General features: G+C 38.2%; 1 protein-coding gene across 1 annotated transcript in view; it reads right to left on the bottom strand.

The window, feature by feature from the left end:
- Positions 1 to 618: 618 nt before the first annotated feature.
- Positions 619 to 14088, bottom strand: part of RNGTT (RNA guanylyltransferase and 5'-phosphatase) — a 172100-nt gene continuing 158630 nt past the window's right edge. Inside the window, exons 15-16 of the mRNA XM_082300231.1 lie at positions 6093 to 6216; positions 619 to 3260 (exon numbers count right to left, since the gene is read on the bottom strand). Coding sequence (XP_082156357.1) covers positions 3097 to 3260; positions 6093 to 6216 — 288 coding nt within the window. The 3' untranslated portion in view covers positions 619 to 3096. The remainder of the gene's footprint in view (positions 3261 to 6092; positions 6217 to 14088) is intronic.

The raw sequence follows: 14088 nt of genomic DNA, 5'->3' as shown, positions 1-14088 counted from the left end.
CTGCCTTATTACAATAAAAGTCCAGGAGCTCATCCAAGTAGGTGGGCTACCAGCTGTAGGGTCATGCTGAACGATAAATCATCAGGGAAGACTCCTGCAGACCTCTTGCACAATTTCTCATGCAGCTGCACTTAACATTGAATGGATAAGCTACGTAACATTAGCCTGTCAGAAAATATGTACTTCAGGCACCAGTTGGTTTCGTTCTGGTTCTATCTGCAGCAAGATCAAATTGCACTTAAAAAGGGCACAATGGATCATGGCCATCACTGCGCTGGGGGGCCCCTACCTCAGAGAAAAGCCACTGACCTCTGAAAAATGTGGATCATTTTCTTGGAGGACTGAACAGCAATAACACTGAGGTACCCCTGTACTTTGCACTGGTACCACAGTACCACTGGAAAGCACAGGCATCAAAAGTAAACACATCTTTAGGGAAAGTATTTTAAACCATTGACTTTATTAAAATACTTAATACATGGTTTTTAGAGGAATGTACTTACATTTTCTGGAAACTCCACTGAATCCAAATTTTAATTATATATTTAACAAATGACAAAACAGTGGATGAATTCATGCTGTACACCACAGAATAGACAAGTTAGGGTATTGTTTTTCATCATCACCATCATTATTTTCCTGGCACAAACTCTTCTTTGCTTTTTAGCTTCAATCTCTTGAATATCTAGAAGCAGAGAAGGAGGTTTGCATTTCTCATGGCATTAAACCCATCTGGTCCAGGTCCAAGTCCATTTGTTTTCACCATCTTCATTCAAACCTTCCCCAGGAGCCTCCTCTTCCAGAAAAGCAAAGGTGACTGACCTCTCTGAAAAGCTACAGGTCACAGTGCATGACAAGTTCGACAGCCAAATGTGAACATGGAGCTCTGTACCTTCTTGCAATCACTACTCTTCCAAAATATCCATTTCAAACTGAGAGTGGAAAAAAAGACACTGTCAAAATGCAAGGGCCAAAACACATTCATGGATTTAGTGGAATGCACATGGAAGACAGCTTGCAGTGCTGCAGCTCTGAAGTAAAAGGTAAACCAGAAGCCAGGTCTTGCTGAAATACAAAATGCAAGAGCTGGGAAGGAGAAAGACAGAAATAACCTGGACACATTCTTAAAAAAATGAAATGTCCTAACCTCATGGAGAAGGCTATAATCATCATACACACTGCAATTGCCATGAACCACGGAGATCAGTGACAAAGTGTATGTTATGACAATCTCACTGACAAGTATAATCTGGGGGAAATTATTTATACCGAGCAAAGAAATAATTAACTGTGTGTTTCAATGCAAGATGCACAGAGGATGCATAGGTTTTCACATCAAATTAATAAGGCTCTTTTTAAGAGATCATTTTGCAACCTTGCATAGGTGATATTATATCTTTTCAATAGATAATGTGCAGAAACTATGTACAGTTGAAAGAAAGAACTTTAATGAAAGCATTTTTTCCCCTCAAGTTTTACCATAGTATAAAAAGTAACTTATATAACTCCTTCAGTTCTCTAAAACACATATGGAATATCCCAGAAAGAGAAACCAGGAACGCTATCTAAATGATGCTGTGTGCATTTATACAACAGGTTGAAACAACTAGAGGAGCCACCACAAAGCAAAGTCATAAAGTTTTCATATAGAAAAAAAAATGCAGGAGTAAATTTTGCTTACAAACATGAAAAGTCATTTAAAGAGAAATGCATTTTAGTTATAACAAATTAATGACCTTCACTAATCAGACTGCTGAATGGATGGATGACTCACACACTAAGTAAACGATAGAAAGAGCCAATTCAATCCCTGCTTGATAAATGGACAGTAAACTTTAAAATCTGCATTTGGTTTCCAATTAATCCCAGCTCAGAACAACTCCTCCGTTAGACAGCCAGACGGCAGCTTCTCGAAACTCATATTATGAACATCTGCCAGTCCGCGCAACAAAAGCCATTAGGGCATTCATGTGCTCCTTCATTTGGTAAGAAAGAAAGTCAGCCAGAGGATGAGCACAGTGCCACAGGACAGCCAACCCTACCTTTGAAAATGAGCGTCCCGTTCCCTGGGACACTCATCCACCACCCCAAAATGATTTATTTTTGCCCTGCAATTATGTAAATCAGGAGACTTTCTGTCTGATGTGACTCTATTCCACTGAAACAACCTTCTCCTTTACACGGGAGTTGCCTTGGCATTTATTTTGCCATTTTGTGCCTGGATGCAAGACTTCATTATTAGCACTGCTTATTACTCTTGCCTATCACAGTGATGTTTACCTTTTAGTAGTATTTACAATGGTATCACTGTGGAGAACTAAGCCCTGTACTAGAAACAGTCTCTTTAACAGAGACCTTAATACTAAGGATTTGGTACATTTCTGATCTACAGATAAAAAGGCAAAGCTACTATCAGCCCACTATACATTTGGCATTAGGTTCAAACATGGGGAAAAAGCAAACACCCAGCACATTCCCTTATTTCAAAGGGATGCTATTTACAAGAAGAATTTTCTTTTTTAATATTTCAACAACAAAACCCCAGCTAATTTCAAAATTAGAGTAATCTAAGGCGGCTTAGTTTTTAATCAACAGAAAACACAAACATTGCTGTTTGCTGTTAAACACAAGTCTCAGAAGTGCAGGGAAACTATGATCAGTTTTACTATGGGTGACAAATCACAGCCAGTTTAATAACAACAGTAAAAAAAACCACTTCTGCTTTTTTAAACACAGCTTCTAAAAAGTACAGCATCCCAATATTTCCTCAGTTCCAGATAGCTGACATTATAAATTAAAGGTGAAAAGAGATCCGTATATAAACAAGGCAGCTTTCCACTGACTTCATTTTACTTGGTTCTTGTCTAAACCTTTGGAAATTTAATCTTCAAATACCATAAGGTAAGGTTGAATTTATCAGTTACAAAACAATGTCCATTTGTATGTGGAATTCGGAAAAATGAAACAAAATGAAAACCAAACTCAAAAAACACACACAAGTATTTACAGCAATTCAGATCTCTGTTTTCCCAGCCTTCACACTTGCGTGTCACCTTCTGCAGAGCTGTACACACACGATCCAATGAGACCAAGGCCCTATGTTATGGTACGAGGCCTTTTGGGTGGGGGGGGTGGCATGAGTTCAGTGTCAGGATCGAGGTGGTGCTTCCGCGTCTGTCCTTGGGAAGCTGCTGCACATCTGTCAATGAACTCAAACAGCATCTCCTTCGTCACTGGATTCTGGATGCTGTTGCAGACAGCTGGGAACAAAGAATACATTCTCATGTAACTAAACTGATTTGTTGTAGTCGGCACTTCAATAACTTCACCTCCTCTTGGCAAAATAACAACATATTCTGGCTCAAGCATTCACCCTTAAATACCCAGTTTGACAAGGTGGTTGTGTCTGGAGTCACGAATCTCTGCTCTGCCCCCCAGAGAGCAAAGCAATGCTGTGGGCCTCTACTCTCACGAGAGTCTCTTTCTAAATAAACAAAAGGGGTGTGTGTGTGTAAGGCTTCCTGGGGCAACTGTAAAACCACCAAGAGCTGACATCCTATTGAGGCAAGAAACAGCAACGAAGGCCTTGTGAGACATGGCTTTGAAACACACATCAAATACGAGTAGCTGGAAACAAGACTGGCTTCTAATATTGAAAACCTCTGAATTATGGTAACTTCTTTTTTTCACCAGTAAGTACTATCAATACCCTAAACCTGCAATGCACAGTCCTTTTTTTAAAGCCATATACCTTCATGGGGCAGAAGGACTTGACTCCAAGCAAATGGCGTGTCTGGAACACCAGACCATATGATGGAGGAGCAGCCATGGTGCTGTGTGGTGGCTAAGGCACACATGTACGGGCACCCTTGGGGTGCTTAACACAACTCCCCAGACCACAGTTTGTAAGTCATGGCCCATGGGATTTCATGGAACAAATAAATAGGCTTACTTCACTTTAAACAAATTAAATATTTTTTAATGCTTTCCTGTGTAACTTTGTATTCCCCTAATTAATCCTCCTGAGAGACTTAGAGAAGAGGAGGAAAAAAGGGGCATGAAATTAAGTGGGAATCCTACAACTATCTTGGAAGAACGCACAAAATGATTAGAGGATAATTGACAGCATGTAAGGAAGGGCTGGCCACAGTCAGGATGCAATTTCCATGCAAAATAATCTACTGACCCCCTAAAGTACTAAACAACGTTAGGACTCCTTAAAATGTATTTGCAATGTAGCATTGTTATGAATAACAATGATTCTCAAAAACATTCCTTTCTTTCCTGCAGAATTCCAGAACCAATCAAAGGATTACTTTACAATTAATAAAGCACCTTTCCAGCCTTATTTTTAGTTATCTCACTATTTTTGGTGAAAAGGTGCTTTAAGAGTTGCACAGTATTTGACTTTTGCAGTTGGGAAGCATTATGATTACCAGTAATTTAAGAACAGAATTTGAGTCACAAGGCAACTGGCGTAACTCAGAATCAATTTTTTAGGTCTGCCTTAGCTTAATCACTCAAAAAAAAGACCTTCTGCTTTCAATTTGAAAGGTAACAAAGTCCAAAAGCAAGATGCAGACAGGTGTTTATTTTGTTGCTATTTCAACCATGGGGAAAAATAAATAGCATTTTTCATCAGGAGAAAGCTAAGAGAAGAGAGAGGATCTAGAGAAAAAAGTCTCAAATGAAAAAGTACAGCTTTTGGAGATGTTGAAAAATGGTCAAAAATGAAAACTCAAAGCCAAAAGAAAACTTTCTGTCCTGAAAATTCCTATAGAAAATTTGTGATATATCTTTAAAATTCTTCCTGTAGCATTTAATTTTAATTTTAAATTTTAGGAAGTTCACTATGTTTTGGGAGAAAAAAGGTCAGGAATAAGAAAACTGCTCTACAAATAGAGAAAATGAGAAGAGGAAAAGGACAAATACATATGCTCTTAAGAATGAAGGAAATAAGAATATGCTACTTATCAAAAAAAGGAGAAAACTCCAAGGAAAACTAACTATTGAAACATTAAGGTGAACCAGAGAAGAGAAATTTAGGTCATGGTCACAAAGATGTCATTGTACTCGTATGACTTTTGTGGTCCATTCCTCTTTCCTGACAGGACTGCTCAGCAAGTATTTCACCTACATTCTGTGCTGGTTCCCTAAGGTGCCAACAGATTTATTATCTCCTGGAAAAATGACCACATTGTGTTTATTCAAGATAATCTACTCACTGCTCAGGCAGAAATACAAATAGAAGAGTTTAGAGAAAATCCTACATCAGCTGTGCATGCCCTAGTAATTAGCATGGTCTTAAATATGACTAAACTTCATTTTGGCACTTAACAAAAGTCACTATCAATATGTTTATTGCTATTCAGCCTTGCACACACTTCTACTCAAACTCTTACACTACACCTGAAAGTAAATATCACCATTTAATTTACAATATTTGGCAAAATATTTTTTGGTAGAGGAACATGAAAATCTCCCAACTCTGCACGGCTATACCCCACCTTTCAATTGTTTCCCGCTTCACTGTTTGTGTAACTATTGTTGAAACCTAAGATGACATTTTTCTCCTAGTAATTTTCTAGCCCATCTGCCAAATCATGGTTTTGGCATTTGTAATGGATTTTTTTTCAACCAATTCCACTCATAATGTGCCAGTTTGCATTACAACCAAGCAAGCCAACACAACACTGGGCACTGATGTCAGCTGAAGCGATGCTATTGTAATAAAAACTTTCTTGGCTCTGACTTGAAAAGGCATGCCCTGCCATTTAAAGTCATCTTTGCACAAGTGTTTGCAGTTCTACAAAGACTTAGGCACTTGCTTCTGCATTACCTGTTAAATTCTGCGTCAGAATATTGGTTTGACTGACTTCATCACATAATCCTGCAGCCAGAGGATTTGTGCTGTCTCAAAACTACTGATGACATAAGCATTTGCAAGATGAGGCATTACTACAATAAGTTAGGGAAGTCAGGACTCAGACTAGAAATGAGAACACAGAGTGCCTTTCCTCCTTAAAACAGAACAGAGGTAAAACATTAAAATTTTAGCCTGAGAAACTTTTAAAGCAAATTGTTCTACTCACCCATGGCAGTGCTGTAGGCATTTGGAAAGCTTTTGTCTATCCTCTGTCTCATGAAGACCCAGCTGTTGTTCTCAAACTTGCACTCTATAATTTTGTTGTCATACTGTTTGAGTTCTTTTGTCACCTGTACAAAAAAAAAAATTGTTTAGGATAAACAGATTGTAATTCACAATTTTTTCTTTCTTTTAGGCATAAATAATAGAAGATCAAAAGCTGCCCTGCATTTTTCAGCAACATGCCTCCATCCTACACAGAAAAATTGCACATAATACATCTCCATTTTACATACCATCAGCTACTCAACATTTTAAAAATACTTTTCAAATTTGCTGTCAATATTCAGCAATTATTTTACACTAAAACATCAGCAGTGCTAACAGAGGGGGGAAAAAAGTCACTTCTGGCCCAAATGCAAATAGGTTTCCATGGGAATAAACTGCTTCCAGTTTAAGTGCTATTGCCAGCCTAAGTGCATGAAATGTGTTATCCATGTTGCATCAACCTTCTTTGTTGAAGGTCTCAAAGCAAAATGTCAGATTTCAGTACTGGAAAAAGTGTACAAAAAAATCATTCCACTCTTTACATGATTGAAGTTTTTTCTTTTCTTCTTTTTTTTTTTTTTCTTCATTTGTCTTTACAAATTAAGATTGTAACTTCAAAATAACATGGGCTTTCAAATGACATATATTCTAAATCTCCTTCAGGCCTCTCTTCATTGATTCATAGATTTGTCGGCAGCCAATATCCTGAGCTGTCTTTCTATTTGGCAACTCTGTGTGGCTTGGAAATGTAGTTCATATGCACTGGACTTTGTAGTTGTTTTGGCTACTTCATCCTATGCATCCTAATCTATGATACAATGCAAAATTTGCAAGTAACCATGGTAACCTGAGAACCCTATCTAACACTTTAACAATTTTACCCAGATACTTCACTTTGTTCCAAAGGCCCTCTTCAGCAGTATAAAGCTGTATTTAACTGCTAGCTGCATTTAGTTGCTATAGTTTACCAATAAAAAGCTGTACAAGGTAATGTAACACTTTAGATTCAGGATCTTGTGCATAAGCACTCTCATAAAAAGGAGGTGGTTATTGCAATTCATTAGCATAATTTCTCACCTCTGTTGTCTACTTGCTCTTGAGCAGTGACACGGGAATTTACTACTGTCAGAGAGATGCAGATTCGAAAAAGGCCATAGCTGTCTCCAAAGAGTTTAATAACACATACAGTGGAAAAACCCATGAACCCCTTTTCCCTTAATTCCCAGGTAAAGACAATTAATTAAGGAAATGGTCCTGAGCATGGATCAAGTCCTCCTATACTGCGTGGTACAGGATTTGATAAGCAGAATCCTAACATTCTTGGTATTTACCCTGAATACTTGTGTTCACTCCTGGACAGGGAGCCTTGGGATTTTACCTGTGAAGTGAACTATAAGAAAATTTTATTAAACTCGCTTACAATTGCATCCTGTCCTGCTGCAGGACTGACAGAGTTCGAGTCGGGTTTTTGTGTCACATACTATTCTTTATCCATTCCAGCACCTGAAAAGAGTTTTTTTCCTCAAATCATTTACTCCTTAAGTGAAGTTTGTGCCTTCTGTTGATAATCAGATTGCTCAGATCAGCAATTTTTCCCTTTGCAGAATGCTCTGCACAGCAGTGCACTTCTTCCATCCGCACTGAAAAGCTACATACAGTCCAGAGGTTTGACTGACTCATGTTTATGGATTTTATATTATGTTTCATTAAGTGTGTGCAGGAAAACACAACATCCTTTTCCAACCTACTATGGATACATAAACCCAGGAAGAAACTCCTGGCTGTGCAGTGCCTTATGGGGAAGGTATATTATTTTGAAAACAGCTGCCTAGTGGAAGTGGGGGCAGCAGGGGGTATGGCCACATGTCTGATTTTATGCCAAAGCAGGGAAATGTTAGAAAGATCACCTGACAGAGAAAGAAATGTATAAAATTGCAGACAATGACTTCAACTAACCACCCACCTCATAAGGTTTTCTCATGGCTTATCACTCTTCTAGTGTTCAGATGCTCAGAATAGCAATAAATTGGATGGCAGTTTATCTGACTGTGGCAATTAGGCAATATTATTAACTATCGAGAGACTTGCTTGGCCATTCATTAGCAATCTGGAACATGGATCTTTCCCCCAAAATATGAACACCTGCCAAAGCACTGACTTAAATGAATTTTCCCATTAGAAAACTGGTGATCACAGCCTTTAACATTTGCAAGTTGTAGTAATTACTTTACAAAGGAAGAAATATAGCACCTACTCTTCCCTGTACCTTGTTAAGAGACCTTAGTCTTACAAAGGTACTTATTCTAATATAAAAGAACCTTTTTGGAACTGCTGGGCATTTAATGAAAACTACAAGTACTCTGAGCAAAACACACAGTATTAAAAACACTCTTCCATTATTGCATCGTAGTAGACTTCTAAATGGGTATTTTTTATACAAAAGATTGAACAAGGCCATGGTGATTCTTGTATCTGTAATTCACACCTTACATCTACCTATAATGCACATGCTACTTCTGGTGTTTCAGATTCGAAGTGGGACAGGGAAACCATCAAATGTAACTGTCGAGAAACTCCGTTCCTCTAGGAATTAATTCTGAGCTCCTCAGCACAGTGCCTTCTTGATTCTCCCTTTGCAGTGTGGAGTTCATCCCTACTTCTCCCCTTTAAATACCACAGTCCATAGCAGTATTCAAATAATGCATCATCACTTCTCTTCCTGAGAGGTACTTCTGCTAGCTTCTAGTGCTTCACAGAAGATGAATTAGGAATGATGGCAGTTCTCAGCCAAAATGCTTATCCTCAGTGCTGGTACAGTGCCAGTGCTTCTGTCACACTGTTGATAAAGCGCCTTGAACCAGCATTCAGCAATTTCAAGACGGAAACTCCCACCACACTAAGAACTCCATGGAGCCTGACTTAATTAAACATTTATTCCTTAGCCTATTTTCGGATAGCCAGTCAGAATTAGAATCCCAAAGGATCAAGCCTTGGACACGGGGCTGTCAGAGGTGGTGTGCATCAGAACAGTAGCACTGGTCTTTGCAACAATGGTGTCCTGGGCAAGGACAAACACCGACCTGCACACCTCTTCCTTTTCAAGAGGAAGGAAATTGTTCACCAGCAGCAATATTCAGTGTTCCTGCCCGTACTTGATCTAATTATCAGGAACCAGCCTACTTGCCCAACAGAAATAATTTCCAAAAACACAGAGGAGCATCCTTTTGGAAGCTGATTCACTACATTACTGCTAGTCTGCAAGGTGTGATTGGAAAAAAATTGGCTTGAGCTGCATCCCCGTTTCAGCAATAGTTCATTATCAAATCAGACTGATGTAATACAAGACCATTGCTTAAGAATGTCAAATTTCATGATTATATCTTCCCCTCCCTGCTGAGAAAGTCTTCCCCCTGCTATCATCATCTGGGCCATTCATTGGGAAGAACTTCAGTGGGGTAAGCTTATTTCTTTTTCTAAGAATGAAGACAGTCAAGGCTTAGGAAATCTCTCATTTTCCAGGCTCTTTCTATCCCCTGTGTTCTGAAAGAATTTAAAATATATTTTAAAAAAAAGATAAAATACTTAACCCATTTCAAATTTTCTTGCCTGGCTGAAAAATGGAGTCATTTTGAGACAACTAACATGCAGGCACAGTTTATGTTAATTTAGAGTAAATTGTGAAAAAAAACCCCTAATATATCTATCTGAAAAAGAGAAGAAATCATTTAAATCGAATGTAGTCTAGTCCCATGAAGATGCCTTCACTATCTCTGCCAACTACCAGCTGCCAATGCTTTTCTGTGTCTCTCCACAGTGCACCTGACTGTCACAGTGGTCCATCTTTCTACTCAAACATCAGTCTCATCACCCTTAACCCTGAAGGAGAATGAAATTCCTGGGCAAGCTCCTACTCTACATAAGAGGCAATAACAATGCAAATTTAGATTTTAAGGTAGTTAAGTTAGTATTTCAGACAGCATGTCTACAATGGACAAGCTTAAACTTTACAAATGCACCTACTTTCCTCATTTTCAAGTTCTTTCGAAAGAAAAAAGGAGATAAGTTTCTAGATAAATGGAGACTTGGCAGACAGAAGCCTTATATTTCCATATGCATGCTTTTTTTCACAGCAATTGAAATTACTTCAGTTTAGTAAATAACCCCCTTTAAAGAAAGTGATGTCTGTAAGCGAAAGCTTAAAACATTCAATTTCAAATTCTTTCTCTCTTTAAATGCCTTCTTGCTGCACTTTCCCCTCTATTACCAAACATTTATAAATAGAAAAACATTCTTCAATCCACCTATTTCTATTCTTATTCCACATCCCTAGTCATCAGCCAATTTTTAAGGTCCCAGAAGAAAAGATCGTAATAGTAGATGCAGAAAATATTAACTTCCATGAGAAAAAAAATGAGCAGTTGAAATCTTAAAAAATTAAAAACATCTTTATTTCCAAATACAGAATTAAAAAATAAAAGGAACCATAACATAGAGGCAAGATGGATTCTAAATGCAATGGGTTTCTATTTTCTTTTAAGAAGAATCTGCCTTTTCTTTTCATAGCTAGCAAGTGCAATGAAGGCATTTCTTTTTGATAGGCTCAAGTACACAAACTGTTTGTTTTCTTTTTTTAAATGTAAATTCCAATGCCTGAAGGGGAGAAAAGTTTAGAGCTGCTACATAAGGCCCAGAAAGTGATTCTTCCTCTTACTGATACCATAACTACATTTTCTCCATTAGGATACATTCTCACAGCCAAAGCAAATAAACAAGTGAAAGAGGCACATCCCAAAATAAATGATCAGCTGTGTGGTCATGAAGGAGAAACCTTTTGGTTGCTTACCAGTCTCCTACTGCAGGAGAACTGGAGTCCCACACCTCCCTTAGGAGGTCACCCTGCAAAAATAAACCACATTTTTTTAAGAGCTGTGTATGGCATTTGCGAGCTCCTTTTCCTGAGGGTATTGGGATATATTCAGCCACAAGTAACAGTCTAGGAAATAAAACCTCTATAGTGAAACACCACATCTCGGATTCCTATTTCTGCATTAGTCTCCAATGCTGTGACTGCCCACAACTGCAAAGTACTATAGACTTTATTTCCAAACTTCTCCAGTGGGGTGGAATGTCCAAGACAACAGGGAGAATTAAGCTGCCCACTGGTACTATGACTCCACAGCAGAAGGGCAACATCTGAAGATCAGGGAGATGCAGTGACAACAGTCAGGGAACAAAAAGAAGAATTACATGGAATTTGAGGAAACAAAGGAATCAAGACTTCCTGAAGGAATAGGATGAAGACAGAAAAAATAAAGAAGCAGAAGTAACAAAATAAAACAGCTTCTGAAGATATAAAGATAAGACAAACTCAAAGCAAGATCTTTTCAAAGACCAAATACTTAAAGGTGACAAATCCAAGGACGTTCATGTCAAACCAAGGCAAGTGAGAGGAAACGAGGTATGAGAAACAGGGATCCAGGGAAAGCACTCTTACACGTGATTGCTGATGAGGTCATGAATATAAGAAATTCTAATGATTTGAGTAAGAACGTCTGAGACAGTCCATAGCCATGCAGTTATTAGAGCCCTCACCACTTATGGGGCACAGTCCAGCACCTAATGCAGATCCCGAGTTGTTCATTCAGTGCTTCTTCCTAATTCTAGGACCATTTGTTCAGATACTTTTAAAGAACTATTTTCCCCATTCACACAAAATATCTCATGATTTTCACAGCCAAACTTCTCAAAGGATAAAAAATTCAGAAGACGGCTATTAAATGCCTGTGCACATAAATTGAGTACACTGAACCACGTGAATACTGCGTGCTGGAAAAAGTTGATCAGTTAATCTGCTTTGCATTTTTTGCTCAAGCCCAAACAGATTTTGTAATGCAGCTTAATATCTATTTCTAATCAAGAGATTATTTTATCAAACCATGGATTTCTTGCTAAACTAAACACACTGATTGTGTTTCCTTTTTAAGGAATATATTACCCAACAAATGGTTATCAGCTTGGGTAAACACAATACAATTGCAATGGTTATTTAACATTAATAAAGCCTTCTAAGTGCAACTATGCTACTTCTCATGTACATAAGAAATGGAAATGTTCCAATTTTGAGGTGTCATTCCTGAAAAGGAATATTAAGAAATATAAAATTTTAGCAGTTTTGTTCATGCCTAATTAAACCACAGTGTTAACACCAGGCACTGCAGAATCACAGGAAAAGCAAAAAAGAAAAATTATGTTTCCAAATTACAAGAATGAGGCTTTTTAAAATTGTGGATTTTTCTGTTTGTTTTTGACTTCCAGTGTCTAGCACTCTCAGTTCATTATTTAGTCTTCCTTTTTAACATATAATATTTTCACAAAGAATCTCTCATTCTTACACGTAGTAATTTAAAATATAGATACTGTTTTCTGATACATATAATGGGTTGGAGTCCTGGGGTTTTCCTGACAACTGACAGATGGAAACATCAGAAATAAAAAGCCTTCCTCTTATCAGCGATATTAAAAGTTTAATGACTTTCAGTGCCAGCTGGAAATAGGTTTCTTAATGTATCCTGGAAGGTCTCCTGCACACCTGACCTTGCCACACCATTTGAACTATCTGTAAGAAACCAATGTTCTCCTGAGCTTCATTTTTGACTCTCAGAGGAACACACTGGTATCTACGGCAAAGAAGATAACTGGCAACTGCTTAGGCCAAGATGTAGAAATATACATATGTTTGCACCAATGTTTTGCTCAATGACCAATCTTCTAGACCTTTTTTAAATACTTTTATATTTATCATTTTACTCAATGGTAAAGCCATTTGCCATGGCAAACCAATAAACTCTTTAACACTTTCGGGCATTATAACTCAGGCATCTACATTAGTCAAAGAGCAGCTAACCTTCCTGCTAGACATCGCCATCTCCACCTAACTCCTGAGGGAACTCTAAAGCTTTAAAAAATCCTACTTTATTTTAATCATCTTCAAGAATGGGAAGCAGAGATTTGGGTGTCCATACACATCTCGAACAGTTAAATGAAACATAGTAATAAGTGATTGTCCTCTTAGATCAATTTCCCTTGCCTGGGCGCTCCTATCATCACAGGCGTCTGGATTAAAGAAAAAAATCTGTTCATCTCCTGCAAAAACTGAGAAACGGAAGAATTCTGTGCTGAGGATTTGTGAACTTGGCATAGCTCTGCTGTGACGAGTTCTTCAATAAAGTCTTACTGAAAAAGCAGCTCATATAATTCTGACCCTCAGCATGCTGATGAAAGAGCAAGAAACACTCGGGGGAACTGCAGAAACACCCAGGCAGTAAGAGAGCAGCAACAGAGCTCTCAAAGCAAGTTGTCAGTGTGACCTTACTGCAGAGAGAATGTGTGTTGGTGCAAACAGAGCTTCCTTCACCTGCTCTACAGCTCATGAATTTGTAGGAAGAGGTAAAAACAATGCTTGTCTGCAAGCACCTGGGGTAACTGCAGAGGCCAAAGGTAGCCACCTTGGATTTGGCACATCATAAATTATTGTGCTACTACTAATAATAATAATCCTTGGAGTCTGTACTGAAACTTGAGAGAGTGTAAATTCCAAAGAAAAACAGGCACATGCAAGCATAGCAGTAAAATGCCACAGCAAACCGCAGAACTGTTCAGCAGATTATGCAAAAAAGAAATAAACAAAAATAAATCCTTTCAGGGAAGGACAGAGAATTCAAAGGAGGTTTCTGAAGAAAAAGCCACCCCATCAGAAAGGTAAGCAACTGTACAGGGCCGGTGGGGGGAGAGAACAAGGACATACAGTGCAATCTGGCAAAAAAAGCTGAAATAATAATATAGAAATGATTCTGTGAGAAGATATTTCACAGCTTGATACATTTTGAAGACTACACCTCTACTTGCCATGAGCTAGCTTGTGAAAGCCAATCTTAACCCTTATTTGTGCTTTGTTC

Source organism: Coloeus monedula (genome assembly GCF_965178545.1).
Source record: "Coloeus monedula genome assembly, chromosome: 2".
Lineage (NCBI taxonomy): Eukaryota > Metazoa > Chordata > Aves > Passeriformes > Corvidae > Coloeus > Coloeus monedula.
The sequence above is the reverse complement of the archived record's forward strand: the minus strand, read 5'-3'. Positions and strand labels throughout refer to the sequence as shown.